This window comes from Lactuca virosa, chromosome 8 (genome assembly GCF_052849685.1).
Source record: "Lactuca virosa cultivar CGN04683 chromosome 8, Lactuca_virosa_CGN04683_v6, whole genome shotgun sequence".
NCBI classification, from domain to species: domain Eukaryota; kingdom Viridiplantae; phylum Streptophyta; class Magnoliopsida; order Asterales; family Asteraceae; genus Lactuca; species Lactuca virosa.
In genome coordinates, this window is record NC_136433.1 from 129,137,831 (window position 1) to 129,159,218 (window position 21,388).

At 36.6% G+C, this 21,388-nt stretch overlaps 1 protein-coding gene across 1 annotated transcript; it reads left to right on the forward strand.

Annotated features, from left to right (window-relative positions):
- Positions 1 to 920: 920 nt before the first annotated feature.
- Positions 921 to 3,527, forward strand: LOC145133697 (heat shock cognate 70 kDa protein 2-like). The gene is made up of 2 exons (XM_079068641.1): positions 921 to 1,233; positions 1,670 to 3,527. Exons 1-2 carry the CDS (start codon positions 1,020 to 1,022, stop codon positions 3,394 to 3,396), a joined length of 1,941 nt encoding a protein of 646 aa, XP_078924767.1. The 5' UTR covers positions 921 to 1,019; the 3' UTR covers positions 3,397 to 3,527.
- The last annotated feature ends 17,861 nt before the right edge of the window (positions 3,528 to 21,388 follow it).

Sequence of the window (21,388 nt, forward strand, 5' to 3'; positions counted from 1 at the left end):
AAAGTGGAAAGCTCAAACTGCCTTTGTAGATTCAAATCTGCGGCCCGCGTAAACTCACGCCTTACGTTTACACGGTCGTGTAAATCCCTGAATGGCTGCAATCTTCAATTCTTCAATATCTTCCTTCCCGGTGCTCCATAAGTCCTGAAATCTTGTCCACATCTTTTATTCATCTCCTCAAGTGAGATCCCACCTCCAAAAGTCTCTAAAATATCACAAAAGTGTGCGAATGAAATAGTATCATGGAAAATCCCGAAAAACATGTAAAATACATGAGTTTAAGCCTAGATGCAATGCATTTTTATGAAATAAAGCTACAAAATGGGTGCATGAAATGTACCTAACAAGGACCAAAACTGCAATATTCATAAACCATAAGAATGCAACCTATCAAATTTTAAACTTAGGGACTAAAACTACGAATCTGACCAAACCATTGGAACCATTTTTGTAATTTACTCATAATTCTATGTTTTATGTGTTTCGATTGTATATATTTATGTTAGTAATTTGATAATAGATTTTTGACATTTTAATTATAAGTTGTATGTGTTCCTTGCTATTTTGTATATTTATTTTAGGAATTTGATTAGATTTCAACGTTTTAAAAGGTCTTATTTTTGTTGTTGGCAATTGGCATGGGCCTCAAACCTAAGTTGGACTAGCCCATAATTATTCTTTTAGAACTTAACGAAGAAATTGTTCACAACAAATTTGTGGAGCCGACGTCTTTCTTCTGGAAGTAATCAAGTGAAACATGAACCCTACGTAGACCAATATTGAACACTCCCTCCTTGATCAATCTCAGCCGTCGATTTTACATTTTGAATCTGATCTCAACGGTCGTAGAACATTCTAGAATCGACAACACATCTTCTAAAACCCTATTTATACTTTTCCTTACAACCACGCCTCTCTTCTTATATAATAGTCTTTCTCTCCATCTATCTTTCTCACACAAACCCTAAAATCAATAGTAGAGTCGCCTTAAACAAACTCTCTCCATTAGTCCGAATACAATGGCAGGCAAAGGTGAAGGTCCAGCGATTGGAATCGATCTCGGAACTACGTATTCATGTGTAGGCGTGTGGCAACATGATCGTGTCGAGATCATTGCCAATGATCAGGGTAACAGGACGACGCCATCTTACGTTGCCTTTACCGATTCCGAAAGATTGATCGGTGATGCCGCTAAGAACCAAGTGGCGATGAATCCGACAAATACTGTTTTTGGTTAGTTCTTCTTTGTCGACTTTAATTCATGTTAGATCTGATTTGTTTATGTAGAGTTAGAATGTCTAACTTTTTACTATAAGTTGTTAGTTTACATTGATTGCTTTTGGAAACTCTGTTTAGAAGGTTTAATAGGTTTACTATATGCAAATTAAGAGCTTTTTCAATTCAAAGTCTATGTAGTCTGAACTTTGAGATTGTAAAAGAGAGTCAATATTTAACCTTTCAATCTCCATTCTCCAGATTTGCTGGTGACTTAGTCATGTATCCTTGAATTTCAATCATTGTTTTATGTTCGTAGATCTATATCAATCAATGTTAGTTTGTCATGTATCATTGACTTTCAATCATTGTTTTATGTTCATAGATCTGTATCAATCAATTTCAGTTTAATCTTGGGTCAAAGCTTATGCTTCCTTTAATTGTCCTGTAACAGATGCAAAACGTCTTATTGGTCGGAGATTTAGCGATGCCTCTGTACAGAGTGACATCAAGTTATGGCCTTTTAAGGTCACTCCCGGACCAGCTGAGAAACCAATGATCGCCGTCAATTACAAAGGCGAGGAAAAACAATTTGCTGCAGAGGAGATCTCGTCGATGGTTCTCATCAAGATGAAGGAAATCGCTGAAGCTTTTCTTGGATCAACGGTAAAGAACGCCGTCGTCACTGTTCCTGCTTACTTCAACGACTCACAAAGACAGGCCACCAAGGATGCGGGTGTTATCTCTGGTCTCAATGTCATGCGTATCATCAACGAGCCAACCGCCGCTGCAATTGCTTACGGTCTCGACAAGAAAGCAACGAGCGTCGGAGAAAAGAACGTTCTTATCTTTGACCTTGGTGGTGGTACTTTTGATGTGTCTCTTTTGACAATCGAAGAAGGTATCTTTGAAGTGAAATCAACCGCCGGTGACACCCATCTCGGTGGAGAAGATTTTGACAACAGAATGGTGAACCATTTTGTTCAAGAATTCAAAAGAAAGCATAAGAAAGACATCACCGGAAACCCAAGAGCTCTGAGAAGATTAAGAACATCTTGCGAGAGAGCTAAAAGAACTTTATCGTCCACTGCTCAAACCACAATCGAAATTGACTCTTTGTATGAAGGTGTCGATTTTTACTCCACCATAACCCGTGCCAGATTTGAAGAGCTAAACATGGATCTCTTCAGAAAATGCATGGAGCCTGTTGAAAAGTGTTTGAGAGACGCAAAAATGGACAAAAGCACAGTCCACGAAGTCGTTCTTGTCGGTGGATCTACCCGTATTCCCAAAGTGCAACAGCTTCTTCAAGATTTTTTCAATGGAAAGGAGCTCTGTAAAAGCATCAACCCCGATGAGGCGGTGGCTTATGGTGCTGCAGTCCAGGCGGCAATTTTGAGTGGTGAGGGCAACGAAAAAGTTCAAGATTTGCTTCTTTTGGATGTCACTCCTCTCTCTTTGGGTCTAGAAACTGCCGGTGGTGTCATGACTACTCTCATTCAAAGGAACACAACTATTCCAACCAAAAAGGAACAAGTCTTTTCTACCTACTCAGATAATCAACCTGGGGTTTTGATTCAGGTTTATGAAGGTGAAAGAACGAGAACCAAAGACAACAATTTGCTTGGGAAATTTGAGCTTTCTGGGATTCCTCCGGCACCAAGGGGGGTCCCACAGATTACTGTTTGTTTTGATATTGATGCAAATGGTATTCTGAATGTTTCGGCTGAGGATAAAACCACAGGGCAGAAGAACAAGATCACCATTACAAATGACAAGGGAAGGCTTTCAAAGGAGGAGATAGAGAAGATGGTTCAGGAGGCAGAGAAGTATAAGTCTGAGGATGAGGAACATAAGAAGAAGGTGGAGGCAAAGAACACATTGGAGAATTATGCTTACAACATGAGGAATACGATCAAGGATGAGAAGATCGGGGAGAAGTTGAGCCCAGCTGATAAGAAGAAGATTGAAGATGCAATTGATGAAGCGATTTCATGGTTGGATGCCAATCAGCTTGCAGAGGCAGATGAGTTTGAAGACAAGGTGAAGGAGCTTGAGGGTGTTTGCAATCCAATTATTGCCAAGATGTATCAGGGTGGTGACGCTGGTGCTGGTGGATCAATGGATGAGGATATTCCTTCCGGTGGCGGTGCTGGCCCTAAGATTGAAGAGGTTGACTAAATTTTGTTGTTGATTCAAGACACTATGTTTTTTTAAGTTGTTTTTTGGTAAACCTAAAGTTATTGGGATACATTTTGTTTGGCTGATAAGCAGCCCATTAATTCTATTTTTAAAATGGAAGTTTCTATTTACTGGTTCTTGTTTAACAAAAGTTAGTGTAGTCTTTGAAATTTGGCTGCATAATTTAGTTTGATAACAACGTTCAATCTGTTTAACACCAAAACTTGTATTTTGTGGCTTTGTAATGTTTCCTTCAAGAGTGTGTGAATCTGATACTAGGCTTTACAAAGACTTTTCTCACAAAAGCGTTGAACTTTCCCTAATGGTAAACAGCATTCCAAGATCTTTATAGCTATCCCTAAACGTTGAAAAATTGGCAACAAGACAGCCACCCAAAAACTGAAGCAGCTAAACCCCAAAGTAGCAACCAGCTGTGTAGGTGATTAGAAAAAAAATGACCATATAGAATTTCAGTCTGATAAAATAAGCTAGATGTTGCGACATAGTTGTTTTTTTTTTTTGAACCAGTGCCTACTCTTAAGCCATCACAAGATAGAAATATGTTAGGAATTTGAGGGGAAGGCAAGTCAAAGAAAGAGCCTAAGTGATTCCTTGCTTCTTTTTTACTTCAATAAAATTGGGGATCTGTATAATTGTGGAGTCTGAAATTTGAAAAAAACAAGATGTTAGGTTTAAAACTCTAATATGAAATTTGAAAACCATTACAACAACTAATTTACTCCACACATAAAAAGAAAGTAAAGGTGCGTTTGATAAGAAGTTAAGTGAGAATTTGAGATAGAAATATAAGGCGGTGATGGGGTTTTTTTGTGCAAACCTATATTCTAGGAATATCGGGTTTCAATAAAATCATAATCATAAATTACTAAAAATAAACACTTCTAGTCCAAGTCCTTGTATTCTTATCTCCTCTCGTACAACGGCTACTACATGAACATATAATACATAAAATCTACAACATCAGGTCACAAGTCTAGTAAGGTCTTATAGTGAGTTCTACTTCTATTCTTTCTTTCTGTCACAACCCGGAATGGCGGTAGAAACACTGGGACGCGAGACGACATCATGAATCATAGTCATTTATTTGCATAAAAAAAATAATACAACCATATAGCATAAACTTTTATTATGGGAAAAGGGAAATTACAAAATCCTTAGTCTGAGAATAAACACTGTAACAGTTAGGCAACTATGAGAATACAACAAGATGATAGACGAGCTATAATCCCATGATTTTTTTTCCTGTATATGCTTTCCAGTTTCTTAGTTTTCTGAGAATACATGTGTTTTGAAAGAACATCCAGTTTCTTAGTTTTCCGAGAATACATGTGTTTTGAAAGAACATCAACATAATGTTGGTGAGTTCACAGGTTTAACTCAATGTACTTTTAAACCAAAAATATGTTTTTACCGTATATAACTGCTTTCTTTAGTTTATATAAATGTAAATTTTAAACCAAAAAGTATGTTTTGACCATATGAAGTTGCTTTCCCAACTTATATATAAATGTACTTTTTAAACTAAAAAGTATGTTTTGACCGTATGTAAAAAACCACAAAACCAAAAAATCGAGCCGATCTGTCCAATCCGAAACCGAAAAAACCGGGTACCTACGGGTCGGTTTCGATTTGGATATATAAATGAATTTTGTGTGATATCGAGTTTCTAATTGATATGTTATTGCTGATACAAAACTTAAATTATAAGCTACATAAACTGTAAAGTGTGTATCTATGTTTTTTTTATCAGTTTTATGACATGTATATTATATGTTTATGTATTTGGTTCATAAAATGTATGTTTTTTTGGAAAGGAAACTTCTCTAACGAGGGTTTCCGGGTCAGCTTTCGCGCACCGACTAATCTCCCGTTGCTAACATGAGGCTATGCCTCATGCCTTGGAGTCACTACAGATGAACCTCCATGGCTACGTTTGAGCATTGGTCAATAGGTTATCCACCATTTCCACATGTCTTATCAACTTACAACAACCCAAGTGGTTATAAAATTTATGTTTTATCAACAAAAAATGATATTTTTTCACACGCGAGTTTTTTATATTCAGAAAAAATGGTTGTAATTGACTTTATAGTTTTGATTGATTCTTATTTTTTATATTTAGCAGGTACTCGTGAACCAAACTGTGGTTACCACCCTTCAAACGGTTTGGTTCGGGGTTTTTTTTTTGCAATTCTGTTTTGTTTCGGTTAATGCATGTAAGTTACCCGTCATGTGGTTACAATTCACAATTTTATTAATATTTGACCGTATATAGTTGTTTCCCAATTTATATAAAAATGTACTTTTTAAACCAAAAAGTATGTTACTGTATATAAGTATTTTCAAACTTATATAAATATATGTACTTTTGAACCTCAAAAGTATGTGTTTACGTTGTATATACGACTATACGTACTATCTCAACTTATATAAATGCATTTAGAGTGTTCTCAACGTTTACTATGAGTCCTTATAACCGGGGTGCTGACTGTTATGCCCCTCGCGACGCTGTTGTTGTACGTCATAAAAATGTTCCTTCCGACGCTTCATCGGATGTCGAAGATGAGTTAGATAATTATCACCAGATGTGACTCTTCCGTCAAGGTTGTAGCTAGCAACCACAGGTGGGGGGTGTTTAACCATATAAATCTATACATAACTTTCCTGCTCACACATGATTAATGGTTATAGGTTAGGCGTCTTGTTAAACATTACACTTAATGATGAAATGTCTCATGTAAATCATCGATTTAACATATCTAAAAGTGTGTGCCCTAAATTTAAGTGTCAAAGTTACCGGGGACAAGTTTGACATCATAACCGCTATAAATAGTTTATAACCCAAAAGTCCGATAACATTATCACTATAAATATTTATAACCAAAAGTTTGACAGTATAACACTGTAAATGTTTAAAACCAAATATTGACCAATGCATAACATACCACTTATGTAAACAGTGTGTATACAGTTTTAAATAAACATAAGCTCATAAAACATATAAATAATGGTTTAAATCTATATAAACAATAAATAATCATTTTACGTTTATATAAATATTAAATAAAAGTTATAAGCAAGTATTCTCCCCCGAAAACATTAAAATGTTTGAAAATGGGGCTGTGAATACTTATCCTCGAAGCGTGCTTTAACCATTTGGATTTTTGTTAAAATCATCGGATCTCGCAGGGAAATAAACTGAGCAGCGTTTCGTCTATGAGGGGGTTAAAAAGTAGTTTGAGAGGGAGTTGGATTAGATCTGATTATTCTGGAAAATATCTCTGGAAAAAGTCCCGATTTCCAGAATCTTCATCGGAAAACACCACTAGCGGCAGTGGAGCAGTGGCCGCTAGTTGGTTTGTATGTATGTATGTATGAGCGATTTTGTATATACGACTATACGTACTATCTCAACTTATATAAATGCATTTAGAGTGTTCTCAACGTTTACTATGAGTCCTTATAACCGGGGTGCTGACTGTTATGCCCCTCGTGACGCTGTTGTTGTACGTCATAAAAATGTTCCTTCCGACGCTTCATCGGATGTCGAAGATGAGTTAGATAATTATCACCAGATGTGACTCTTCCGTCAAGGTTGTAGCTAGCAACCACAGGTGGGGGGTGTTTAGCCATATAAATCTATACATAACTTTCCTGCTCACACATGATTAATGGTTATAGGTTAGACGTCTTGTTAAACATTACACTTAATGATGAAATGTCTCATGTAAATCATCGATTTAACATATCTAAAAGTGTGTGCCCTAAATTTAAGTGTCAAAGTTACCGGGCACAAGTTTGACATCATAACCGCTATAAATAGTTTATAACCCAAAAGTCCGATAACATTATCACTATAAATATTTATAACCAAAAGTTTGACAGTATAACACTGTAAATGTTTAAAACCAAATATTGACCAATGCATAACATACCACTTATGTAAACAGTGTGTATACAGTTTTAAATAAACATAAGCTCATAAAACATATAAATAATGGTTTAAATCTATATAAACAATAAATAATCATTTTACGTTTATATAAATATTAAATAAAAGTTATAAGCAAGTATTCTCCCCCGAAAACATTAAAATGTTTGAAAATGGGGCTGTGAATACTTATCCTCGAAGCGTGCTTTAACCATTTGGATTTTTGTTAAAATCATCGGATCTCGTAGGGAAATAAACTGAGCAGCGTTTCGTCTATGAGGGGGTTAAAAAGTAGTTTGAGAGGGAGTTGGATTAGATCTGATTATTCTGGAAAATATCTCTGGAAAAAGTCCCGATTTCCAGAATCTTCATCGGAAAACACCACTAGCGGCAGTGGAGCAGTGGCTGCTAGTTGGTTTGCGTCGGAAAAAGAAGATTGGATGGATGGGAAGACTGGTCGGAGGTTGGTCAACATTGGTAGGGGAGGTCGGAGGCAAAATAGTGGCGGATCACGACGACATTGGTAGTTCTACGCTGGAAAAGTTAGAGAGAGAGAGAGGGGGGTGGTGATGGCAAAAAAATGGAATCCGTCCTCTCTCCTTTAGTAGAAGAAGTTTGATGACGTGGATGATTAGGAACGCGACAAGTGGCGCGTTCTAGATCCACGTACGACGGGCCTCCGAATTCCGACATCCCGTAAATTTTCTACAAAATACTAGTTCGATGTCTATGATATTACAATTCATAATATGTAAAAATATGTTTCAAAAGAATCCCACAACTAGGTAAACAAAGCGTTTGAAGTGAGTTAATGAAGGATTCATGGTTGCTACGATTCGATTGTTTTGCGAAAGTACCAAAACTTCGTAAGAATGAAATTCTGAAAACTAAATCAAATACTAGAGGATTTAACGATTCATAAAATATTAACATGTTCGTCAAACAAGTTTCATAGCTAACTTAACGAATCGTTTGAAGATTTGTTAGCGGGAAAGCCAGTATTATACTGTCTGATTTTTGAGTTTTTCGGGCAAAATGAGTTAGCTTCAAAATCACATATTGCGATCAAGGGAAAATTGTTCAGAGTTGAAAATTCATCGTTTTAGGCACTTAACGAAGCGTTTAAAGTTTCATTAATTTACACTTTTAGTCAGTTAATCCTACCCTAAGCCCTTCATCAAACAAGAACATGAAATAAGGCCAAACCAAACATTCTCACGCTATAGAATCTTAGTTATGCTCCATGATGCATACACTAAGAAACTACAGTAATGATGTCAATTTCATAAAAAGAAAGGTCTTAGGCTATCAGGCATCATATAATCAGGCAATTCTATCATGCAATTCCTGAAGATCTCTAGCCTATCACTAGCATGTTGTTCTAACATATCACGATATCAATAACAGTGTGGTATTTTGGGGTCTACTTACTGGCTCCGACTGATCGTACACCTTGCATCCTCCTCGACTATTTTGAAAACTATTTGAAAATTGTTTGAAAAATCTTTTTCCTTAGTTTGAGATTGGATTTACACGAGTGTTCCTCCAATTCACTCAAACCAAGGCTCTAATACCAACTTGTAACATCCATAAAAATCATAAAAATTTAAACTTTTCAAACCAACCAAGAAATCATAATTGTTTACAATGTAGTTTTCAAATCATGTTCAATATAAGAGTTTTTCCTAAAATCACAAAAACACAACACGAGGAGGTGCACGATCACGTCTTTGCCTTCCTGCGGACATCTGAGGTACCTGAAACATAACCCAAAACCGTAAGCCCAAATCTTAGTGAATTTCCCCAAAGTACCAACACAACAAATAACACATATACAATAACAACATACTATGTGTCCAATCAACCATCGGGTTAGAATACCCCATGCCCCTCAACCATTGGGTTGGAATGCCAACATACTATGGATCCAATCAACCATCGGTGTAACGGTCGGGATTCAGGTATTTACATTTCTTACCCTTAGTATGAAAATATTACAAATTGGTCCCTTCGTACGTTGGGCGTACTTGAGGACTACGCTTAGCGTACTAAGGATGGATGAACACGGAGGATTGTCACATATGCTGGGCGTACCAAGGGGTACGCGAGGCGTACGTGACTGAAGATCAAAACCCTAATCCAGACTTAAGACCTATTTATACATCCTTAAGTCATTTGGACCAAACCCTAATCAGCCTCCATAGCCTCATTTCGTCCCTTAACCTCAAATTTCCTTGTGAGTATGATCTTGAGCTTAGAAAGTGTGTTGGTGGCCATTTTAGAGAGCATTCAAGAAGGAGAAGGTGGTGAACAAGCTTTGGGTGTCATTAAGCTTCTAGATCCTGCATCTAGTTCATTTTGAGGAGCTTCTGGAGGTATAAAGTCATAACCTTGTCATCTCTTTTGTTAGTTTGAGGTAGGGTTTTGTTATGGAGTCCCTTTTTGGCTTTTGGACCTTCTCTTGTGAGTTGAGTAACTCCAGAGACTAGGATAGCTAGATCTAAGCTCCTTAAGCATGTTGGATGCACAAAGGTGCCATCTTGAAGGTTGTTTTGACTCCATGCATAAGTTTGAGGTCTTAAATGATGTCTTATTGGGAAGAATGAAGTATTGGGGTCACTCATGACATGAAAGGGCATAAAGTTGCCAACTTTATGCCCTATGACATCTTAATGGAATCAGATCTGAAGTTTGACGTTGAAATCCCAAGCATTAAGCACTTAATGGTCGAATGTGCATATCCTACTTGTACGTTGTGCGTGAATTCGTGTACGCAGTGCGTACTGCTTAAGGGGGTAGTACGCTGAGCGTACTAGGGTGGTGCGTAGGGCGTACGCACTCCAGTTGGGTTTGGGCTTTCTGTGGGCTTGTAAGCTTTTGGGTGTTATTCAGTTTTAGGCCTTGTCCCCATTTAGAGTTTTGGACTAATATTCTGATTTGGGCCATAGTTGTATTGGTTGGGCCTTATTGGGCCATGTGGCCCATTAATAGCTTTTATCTTGGATCTTAGGCCCATTAGCATATGGGAAGACTTTTGGGCCACTATGGAAGGACTTAGGCTTAAGTGATTAGAATCTTTGATTAGGTTGTGTTATAATCCTAATTTAGGGTTAATTGTATCATTGTTCAGTGTGTGGTTCCGGACTGTTTGGTGAGTAGCTTTTGTGTTCAGCAGACTGAGGTGAGTCTTCTCACTACACTCATGGGTCGAAGGCACCAAGGTCGGCCCATTAATTGATATGAATTGTTTTAGTTGTGGAATATGTAATGGTTGTTATTTGATCTATGTGTGAATTATGTGAAGACCATGGGGGAGCCCATGACACTTGGCAAGACCATGGGAGGAGCCCATGGCTCAGGGATATAAGACCATTGGGGTAGCCCATGACATTCCATATGAAGACCATGGAGGGAGTCCATAGCAACCTTATATGTATGTGTGCATGGAATTATATGATTATGTGTTTTGGGAAACTCACTAAGCGTGTGCTTATAGTTTTGTTGGATGTTTCAGGCACTTCTAGCTCTAAGGGAAAGGGACCGGCTTGATGTCGTAGCATACATTCTCCATTATTTCCGCATTTAGTCTTTGATACTCTAACTTTTAAAACACTATGGTTATGTAATGGGATTTTGGAAACAATTATTGTTGGTATCTTTAATTAAATAAATGAAATTTTTTCTGTAAAAACTGGGCTGTTATAATCGGGTTGCTATACCCCAGGCCCTTCAACGATCGGGTTGGAATGCCAACATACTATGGGTCTAATCATCCTCAGGATGGAATATCCTACGTCCTCGACCATCAGGTTGGAATGCCCCGACCTGTTGGCTTACGCACAAAGCAATGAAGCCTCAGCCACCGATCAAACATGTGCACATATAATAGATAATCATACCATTAACCAGCCAGCAAACAAACAGACAGATCTTACAGATCACTAAGCATAACATCATCCTATCTACCAGGATACCGATCTAACAGATCACTACAACATAGCAACATCCTATCTACCATGATACCGATCTAGCAGATCTCGACAACACAAAAGCATGCATAACAGGATATCAATCTAATGGGCCGACATTGGTGCCTTCGAACCGCAAGTACAGTGAGGAAAACTCACCTCTCACAGCTGAATCCCACAGAAAGTGTCTGACTGCCGGCTCACTGAAATCCCCGCACTATCACAACATAATAATCATCCAATTAATACTTGGGTTACAATCTAAGCTAACAGTCTATAATTAGGGTAAATGGCCACTTTACCCTTTACTTAGTTGGGCTAAGACCCAAGCCCAAATATTGATCCAAAAAGTCCCATTACTAAATAACCATCCAAGGCCCATAAAATTGGGCCCAAATCCAACTTGGACCTTACCCTAAAGTCCAATCCTTCACTTGGCCCAAAACATCAACACTAAGATGGTCCAAAGAGGACCCAAGCATCTAAGCCCAAAGAGGTGGTCCAAACTTGAAGCCCAAAACCACAAAGCCCATAGACTGAGTACGCGGGGCATACCCAGATGTACGCTAAGCGTACTCGCATTGAGGCTTGTACGCCCATCGTACTCCCCTACTAAGCCATTATTCCCATTAAGCTCTTAATACTTTAAGATAAAGCCCCAAAACGTATATCTGACTTCCTTGAGTTGTAATAACACGTAAAGTTGCTAACTTTACGTTCATGCATGGCTAAATGAAGATATTAAGCTTAGAAATAACTTAATAAATGGCTTAATGCATGAATGATGACTAATACCCCATAAAGTTGGAACCTTTATGCCAAGGAAACCTCTAACAAGTTCAGATCTAATGAAATGATCCCTTCAAATCATCCCAAACCATCAATCCATGCAAAAGGGACCAAAAGTGTGCCAAATGAACCCATAAAGAAAACTAGACATTGATAAGTCAAGGTTTGAACTTGATACCTTAGTAAGCTTGCAATACAATAAAGGGTTCCGGATCTTAAGTCTCCCACCAAGATATGCACTTCACTCTCTTCAAGGTTCTTCAAAGATGGACCAAATCTACACAAATTTCTCTTCAAGAGCTCAAAAATGCAAGACTGGAGGCTAAGGGGACGTTTAGGGTTTTCTGGTGGTTTAGGGACAAGAAATGTCACGCCCCCAAACCAGAACGGCGGAAACGTTCGGGGGCGGAGGACTTTAGGTAAGTATCACAACACATGCAATATAGTAATCAAAGTACAAACAACCATTGCATTAATAAGTAAAAGTTTTACATAAGTGTTTAAACATTACATATTCAAACACCAAAGTAGGTACAGAAGAAGACAAGAGTCGCAGTGCGGTACTAGGTAGTCTTTTCAAAAGCTTCGGGAGTGTACCTATCTACAGGATTCCTGAGAATACAAGTTATTTGGAAAGAGTAGATCAGCATTTAAGCTGGTGAGTTCATAAGTATTTTAGTTCTGTTAAGTATACCCTAAGTTCTTTGAATAAGTTCACTGGTTCCTCCAGAAAATCCTATATTTCCTGAGATGATAGATTGATAACCTCAATAGTTTCCCTCTGTAATTACTTAGTTTATACTGATTATATATAACCCAATATCGAATGGACAGTTAAATGGGTGTATCTGCCCTAAGCCCACAACCAAACAAGGAACATGAAGTAAGGCAGAAGTCACACATTTTACTGTTAATCGGATATTATTTATGTATAACTCTGATGTAATAACTAAGGAATTATAGAATTAACCACTAAAGTTCCTTTATGTATTACTAGTTTACAGAGATTGAATGACTAAGTTCCATTTGATAAGTAGTTTAATTCCATAAACCGTTTCATTTGTAAAAGTGGTTCAATCCCATGAACCGTTTTATTTGTAAAAGTGGTTTAATCCCATAAACCGTTTCCTTTGTAAAAGTGGTTTAATCCCATAAACCGTTTCATTTGTAAAAGTGGTTTAATTCCATAAACCGTTTCATTTGTAAAAGTGTTCATAGTTATATCTGTTCTATAGTAAAAACCTTAGTATTAATCCTGAAAAATATTATATTATCCATAATACTGCCTTGTGGTTTTAAATGTTCAAAACCAGAAGTACAAGTATATTACCATACTTGATTTCATGATACGTAGCTTTTACTGTAAGTAAAACTACAGAAGATATATTTGGTCGGGATGTGATTATCTTTTCTTACTGTTTTAAGAGAAGTATATTACTTAGTAATTCACTCGTTGTTTAATCCATCTGAGTTCTATTAACCATACTAATATGACTGATATGCCTGCAGCGACGTTCTTCAGGCGTCGGAAACGGTATGATATTTGACACCCTAGGCCTGCCGGCCAAACTGTAGCGAACAACAAAGGTGCGGGATTGTCAGTCCCATATAGATCTATACACAAGTTCACGCTCTCCCTACAAGAGATTCTGGTTAATAGGTCAAGACTTAAATTCGTACTTAGATAAGTACACCGTGAAGGGTCTCACAAATTTATTGTTTCAACGAGATTTACGATGTATTATTACCCTGTGATTGCTAACCCTGGTACTCTGTATCGTACCTTTGTTAATGCAAACCCGGTATGATGTATTATTACCCCGTGTTTGCTAACCCTGGTACTCTGTATAGTACCTTTGTTAATGCAAACTCGGTAAGATGTATTATTACCCCGTGTTTGCTAACCCCAGTACTCTGTATTGTACCTTTGTTAATGCAAACCCGGTATGATGTATCTTTACTTCTTTAATATGTTGTTCATATATTAAAGGTATTATACATATCTTGGTATAGGTGAATGAATTTTGGTAATTTCCTTGGAAAGTATACCGTCGTGAATCATACTTGTATATTTAGTTTTGAATCATAAATTATACCTATTATAATTTATATGTTTTATCTGATTAGCATGATTTCTCATGGATGAACACCTTTGCTCAGCCTGATACAAAGGTAATGATACCAAAAGGAGTAACCTTTTATACTCATATATGTATAATATATATATATATATATATATATATATATATATATATATATATATATATATATATATATATATATATATATAATTAAGAAGGCAACGACCTTCGGACAAATAACACAACCTTAATTCCACATCCAAACAAGGAAAAAGGAAATAAGATAATTCATTAGTGCTAAGCCCTTCAAATCTTATTTATATATATTTATACATATATAAACATGATTTTGGCCTTTATAATTTGAAATAGTTTATAAAACATTTTTCAAAGAATTTAACGGAGTTTACATGACTTTAAAGATTTAACATGGCTTTAAGTCATTTTGGAAGTATTTGATAATTCTTAAAAGCATACGGAAACATCTTTGTGTGATTATTATCACATACAGTTATTAACACAATTTAATATTGTGTTAAACTTGTATTACCCCCCTAAAAAGTATTTAAAAACCATTGAAAAGGGTAAATTATAGGGGTATGAACTCACTTTGATAAACGGTGATTCAGACAGCGTTTCGTTTCCCGGAAAGAGTTTATTTGACGAGAAACCGGCTCGAATCGGGCAGAGTTTCGACAGGAGAGAGGATAACTTCTCGAGAATTCCGGGGCTCTGGGGCTTGCTTCAGGCTTTAGACACGATACCGGGGCCTTGGGGGGTCGTGAGAAAGTCGAGGGGGTGAAAATGTGAAAAATGGTGAATTTAGGGGTGAAAAATCCCTTCCATCCGAGAAGGCTCGCACCCTTTATATAGGGGTGCGAGGGTGCGGTCCGAAGGCGAGTCAGCAGCCACCTGGCGAGGCGAAGATGTGAGTCAGCAGGGAACGCGGCAGCTCCTGCGAAGGCGGTGCGGATTCGGACCCGGTGCGAGGCACGTGCTTCGGACAGGTGGGGGCTTCTAAGTGGACCGAACTTCGGTCCAATGGGGAAGGAGGATGATGACTTCGGACCAATCAGGAGATGCCACGCGAGGCTGCGGTCCAATGAGAAGCGAACACGTGTCTGATACATGGAAGCCTCGCATGCGAGGATGACGTGTCCGAGGATGACTCATGCGAAATTTCCCGGTTTTCAACATTTTCTTGATTTTTGTGCCAAAAACTTGCGAAAATCATAATTTTCGCATACGAGCTCCGTTTTTGGCGTTCTTTATATACACGCGTAGGTAAAATCATACTCTACGACTTTCGTTAAGACTTCGTCGGCTGGTTTTGACTTTATTTTTAATATTATTATTTTTAACAGACCGGGACAGGAAATCCGTTAAAAATTCATAACTTCTTCATCCGACGTCCGTTTTCGTCTGTCTTTTTACTGTTGTGCTACTTTTGACGATAACTTCGATTCTTGTTTAAGTTACGTCGGATAAATATCGATCGATTTATATTTTGAATTTTTAGCTGTCTACTGCTAAACCGAAACTTAGAAAAATCATAACTTCCTCATACGAAGTCAGATTTTGACGTTCTTTTTATGAACGTTCTCGGTTTAACATATTCAACAACTTTCATTTAGATTGTTAAGGCTAAAAATCCTTTTATCGAAAATTAACTTTTTACACTGAACAGTGTCTTGCCGGTTTTATCGTGGATTTTCGATTGGTCATAACTTCTTCGTTATAACTCGGATTTCAGTGTTCTTTATGTTTTTGGAAACCTTGTTACAAACTCTACCACTTGGTTCATCCCAATTACGATTATTGATCAATTTATTTTTGACCAAAATATGATTGGTGTCACAAGAAATGAGGCCAACCCTAAAGGTTAAGGATGTATATATAGGGTGCAACACCCCAATTTAGGGTTTCTAGAAATCACGCGTACGCCCAACGTACATAAGCGTACGCCCAACATACGCACACGGTGTCTGGATCCATCTCTAGCCAGTACGCTAAGCGTACTAAGTGGTACGCCCCGCGTACCGGCTTCAAGGGATAAAAATGCAACTTGAATAAATGAAGGGAAAAAGTGAACATACGAAGATCGGGGTGTTACAATTGTACATCTTGCCTATTCCATCGTGTGTTTGTCACGTTTATGGTTGACACGCATTGTCTTATTCTAATTGTAACACCCAATTTCTGGTATGAGTTTTAGTTGTTTAATTTTGAGAAAAATTGGCTGGTCACGACGTGGTAAAGGGATCACCATGACGTGGCATTTATGCATGAAAGACATATTTCTTTTAGATACAACGACGTGGTCATGCAATGGCCACAATATGGAGACGACAAATATGAAAAACTCTAATTTTTTGGACTCAATGCCCTATTTAAAAGAAGTGGTGGCTAGGGTTTCCTCCACCCTCACCCTCCATCACCTCCAAAAGTATTCTTGATCAACCCTAGCCTCTTTGCAAGCTTTGAGCTCATTTTGGTATTTATGGTGCACTTCAAAGGAAAAAGAAGAAGATTATAGTTCAAGGATCAAGAAAACAACTCCTCTCCATCTTTGTGATCACTCTTTGGACCATTTGTAAGACTTCAAGACGTAGGTGTTGTTTGTTTTTTTGTCTGCACATCTTCTTGGCATCTTCTGTCTGCACCGTGCAGACCACGCACATACATTAGCCTTCGCAGACTGTTTGTTTTTTGGAAGACTGCAGACCTAAAAGGTTTGTGTGTCCTCTTATTGGCGTAGATGTGGACCAAAGTCTTCTAACATCATCATACATCTTCTAGCCTAAAAACACATATATCTTTGTTTTTTAATTTTTTTTTAAACATAGATTTACTCCAACTTTATCTATGATAAACAATTTGGACAAATTTATAAAAAAAGATTTATTAAAAAAAAGGTCCGTCGACACAAGCATGACCGGAAAATTTATAAATAAAGATTTAATTACAATAATGGTCGTTGGATCTGTTTAAATAGATATGAAAAAAAGTCTAGATATTGTCTTATATTGTTTAAGCCAATTTTTTTTCGAAAAATTTATTTAATGCAGGATCATCCATTTCTTGGGAAAAATCTTTAAGGTCAGTTTTTTAATTGGTTTAACTAAAAATGTAGAATGAAAATTTTGAAAAAAAATTAATTTGAAAATCGAAGTTTATTTCCATCTTTTTTATGTGTTAAATTATTTGATCCCTGATTACAATGTTTAGGCATAACTTTGGAACAAAATCTTGTTGGTTTATCAAATCTATACGTTAATTTGTACCATTTTATTTTTATTTTTTATACAATAATACATAAAATTTTATTTAGATTCGTTAATTATCAATAATAAAGCCATAAACACATTGGAAAACTTTTTTAAGTTTTAAAAAAGAAAAAATCCATTTATTTAGATTTTAGTTTATTTTAGTAGTCTGTAGATGTTAAAAAACAAACAACTTTCTTCTTTCAGACTGTAGATGTTTGGTCCACCTCTTCTACTGCAGATGTGGTCTGTAGATTGCAGACATTTTTCCTCAGAAAAAAAAACAACACCTTAATCTTTTTGGTACCTTCTTAGTAGATCTTGGATTCTATGCATATTTGGGTTCGTAGTTGTGATATGAGTGGTTCAATGAGATAAAGTTTGCAGCTTTATGACTCATCAAGGTCCTTTGAGCATAATACCTTCTAGATTTAGAAGTTGGTTGAGTTTTTTGAGCCATGCATGTGGTTTAGGTCATTTTTATCATATTTTGACCTAGTTGGGGTGAAGGACATGCATTATTCATGCATGTCCATAAAGTTCAGATTTTTATGAACCATTAAGATCTTAAGAATCATCATGGAACGTTAGAATTGAAGGGTTAATGGATTGTGAGCTTAATCCATTAAGTTGTCTTTATGCAGTTGCCACAACATTGTGGCTGATCTGGTCGCGATTGTTGTGTCATGAAGTTGCCACGACGTAGAGGTCAGATAGGGTTGACTTTGTCCGTTGACGTTTTGACATATTGACTTTTAGTATTATTGTTATTTTTAGAAGGCAGAGTAAGGGTTTACCTTTATGATTAATTAGGAGGTATGTAACACCCGTTTTTCGACTATGTGAGCTTGTTAGCTGTCGACTACATTTGTGAGGCGAGTCTTCTCACTATACTACATAGGATGCTAGTTATCTTTGTGACTTTTGCATGTGAGTTGGGCGAGGCCCGTCTTGTATGTTGGGTGGAGGCCATTATGTGAATTGGGTGGGGCCTGTTATTTATGATGGGCGGGGCCTAATATGTGAATTGGGTGAGACCCGTTATGTTGAATGGGCGGGGCACGTTATGTTGTGGGCGAGGCCCATATGGTGATGTTGTATTTTGGGGAACTCACTAAACTTTGTGCTTACGGTTTTGTGTTTAAATGTTTCAGGTACTTCTGGTTCCAAAGGGAAGGACCCGACCTGATCGTACTGCATCCCCTGGAGTTTATTTCCGCATTATCTTTTTGATTTAATCTGATGTTTGAGAATACTTTATATATTGGTTGGATTTGGAGAAATGATTGTATGGTTTTTCGGTGGTTTAAAAATGAAAATTTTTACTAGTATTTTTGGAACATTACATTAACTGTTGTCAAAGTTTCTTTTCATACTCTGCTATTTTTTCATCTTCTTTTCATGCTCTTACTCTATCTCACCACATGCTTTCTCATCTTTTCTCATACTCTATCTCCATCTCTTTTAATGCTTTATTCATACTCTATCTCAGCCTCTTCTTGACTCCTCTTATTCTTATTCTCACCTCATCTCTTTCCTCTTGTTCTACTCTATCTACATCTCTTCTCATTTTTAATGTAATATTCATTATTCTTGTCTTTATATATATATATATATATATATATATATATATATATATATATATATATATATATATATATATATATTCACTAATGAACATGTGTTAAATTTGAGGCAATACATGGCTTGTAAAGCTTACTATTATGATTTTTAAATGTAGTATAAACTAATGCTCGGACGTTGTTATGTTTTCATTTTGTAAAGCAATATTTGTGTAGGAATACGATGTTGATTAGAAACAAAGTTTTTGAAGCATGAGTATACGAAAAGCCGAATTCACAAATGAATAAACTTTAATTATGAATGAATATAATTGCACACCAATGACTGATTTTATATATTACAGTTATATTCATCATTGAATATAACTTTGAATACAATTGCACACCAATGACTAATTTTATATATTTATAGTTATATTCATCATTGAATATAACTTTAATCATTAATGAATAAAAGTTAACAAAATATTATTTACAATGTAATATTACCGATTATTCAATAATCAGATACGAGGATTCAATGATCATATATGAATACAATGTAAATAATCATACATGAATACAACATAAATTACAAGGTGTTTCATGATAGGAGTTATATTGATGTGGACGTCCAAGTGTTTTTAATTTCCATCTAAAGCTTCATTTCGTGTATGCTTAACCAAATATGATATGCTTCACATTCACCATCTTCAGCGACAACCCTATTCATTTGTTAATCAATACTCTTTAGTAAAAAGACCCACTCACCATTAAGGGTTTTAGAAATTTGGGTATAGAAAGGGTTGAAAATTCTAAGAATCGTGTTGAACACTTTCAGATGAAAGTATTTGGATGGTACTCCCAATATTCTTTAATCAGATAAGACTCATAGAGACAAGAACAAAGAGTGTTTTTGATGATATGATTTCATATGTACCAGAAAATGAGACCAAAAACCGATTTATGATCAATGTCTGAAAACTGTCATATGACAGTTTCAAATTGTCACAAAACTATATAAACTGACATAAAAACAGGTATTTGGATAAGGTTCATGACCCAGCCAGAGGCTCTGTCCCTTGGACCCCGCTCCCAGGGGCGCTGCCCCCGGACCCCCTTTCGTTCAGGGGCTTCACCCCTAAATGACAGTGTACTTCGAAAATTGATCAAACTTAAACAAGTGTGTAACTCCACACCTTCCTTACTTGTTTAATATTTATCAATATCATATTTGGTCAACAAATTAATCCCATTACACTTAAAAACATTGATGATAACAAATCACCAACAAACCTCCCCTATTTAAGTGTAATCTTGATCAACTTAAAATAAAACATAACAACAACAAACTGATGCATAAATGAAATGTCGTGATGATTGAATTTCACATTAGTATATTATACAATCCAAATATTCGAATATCAGGGTGTCACTAAGGATTGAACCCTTTCTATTCATAGTGAATACATGAAGATAATACACACAACAATTCACATTCTCATAAGTTCTAACTTTATACTATATTTTACTAGCTTGTGTCCTATCCTTCAATAAGCATATCAAAGCCAAGTACTAACTTCTTGAAGAAACTAAACTTCATGCTTATATAGGTAGTCCTTTTATTATTTCACTTGCAAATGCAATTTTTTAACAAAACTATTAAGAATATAAATTCAACCTCCTTTACTTGCAGTACTGAACACATACCTTGGGATGATGATAATAATGTGTTACAATATTCAAATATCAAACTTTCCCCATTGAATTAAACATCTAATATTACACTAGACGGGAATTGGGTATCTCAATATGAAAGATTTTAGGTGGACTTTAAACCCATCCCTATGACCGCCTTGTGTACGGAATCTCTTGCTAACCTTTTGGTTAGATGATCGGCCAAATTCAACTGAGTTCTTACAAACTCCACAGATATCACACCAGTCATGATGAGCTCAAGAATCATGCTATGTTTAACACCTAAATTTCTAGACTTCCCATTGTACACTTGACTATAAGCCTTAGCTAAGGTTGCGGCACTATCACGTCTGAAAGAAATGGTAGATATCAGTTTGGGCCATAATGGAATTTCATAAATCAAATTCCTTAGCCACTCAACTTCTTTACCAGCAGCAAATAATGCAACAAACTCAGATTCCATGGTTGAGTTAGTAATACAAGTCTGTTTCTTGGATGCCCAAGAAATGGCTCCTCCTTCAAGAAGAAATACTCAACCACTTGTAAAAGAGTGAGATTCTAAGTTGGTAATCCAGCTGGCATCTGAATAACCTTCCAAAAGAGAAGGATATCCACTATAAGTCAAACCATAACCCATTGTTCCTTTCAAATACTTGAATACTCTATTTACTGCTTG

Bases quoted from the DNA above. Each gene is read 5' to 3' on its own strand.
- LOC145133697 (XM_079068641.1), top strand. From the start codon at position 1,020: ATGGCAGGCAAAGGTGAAGGTCCAGCGATTGGAATCGATCTCGGAACT. The intron at 1,234-1,669 runs GTTAGTTCTTCT...GTCCTGTAACAG, and splicing joins TCCGACAAATACTGTTTTTG to ATGCAAAACGTCTTATTGGT.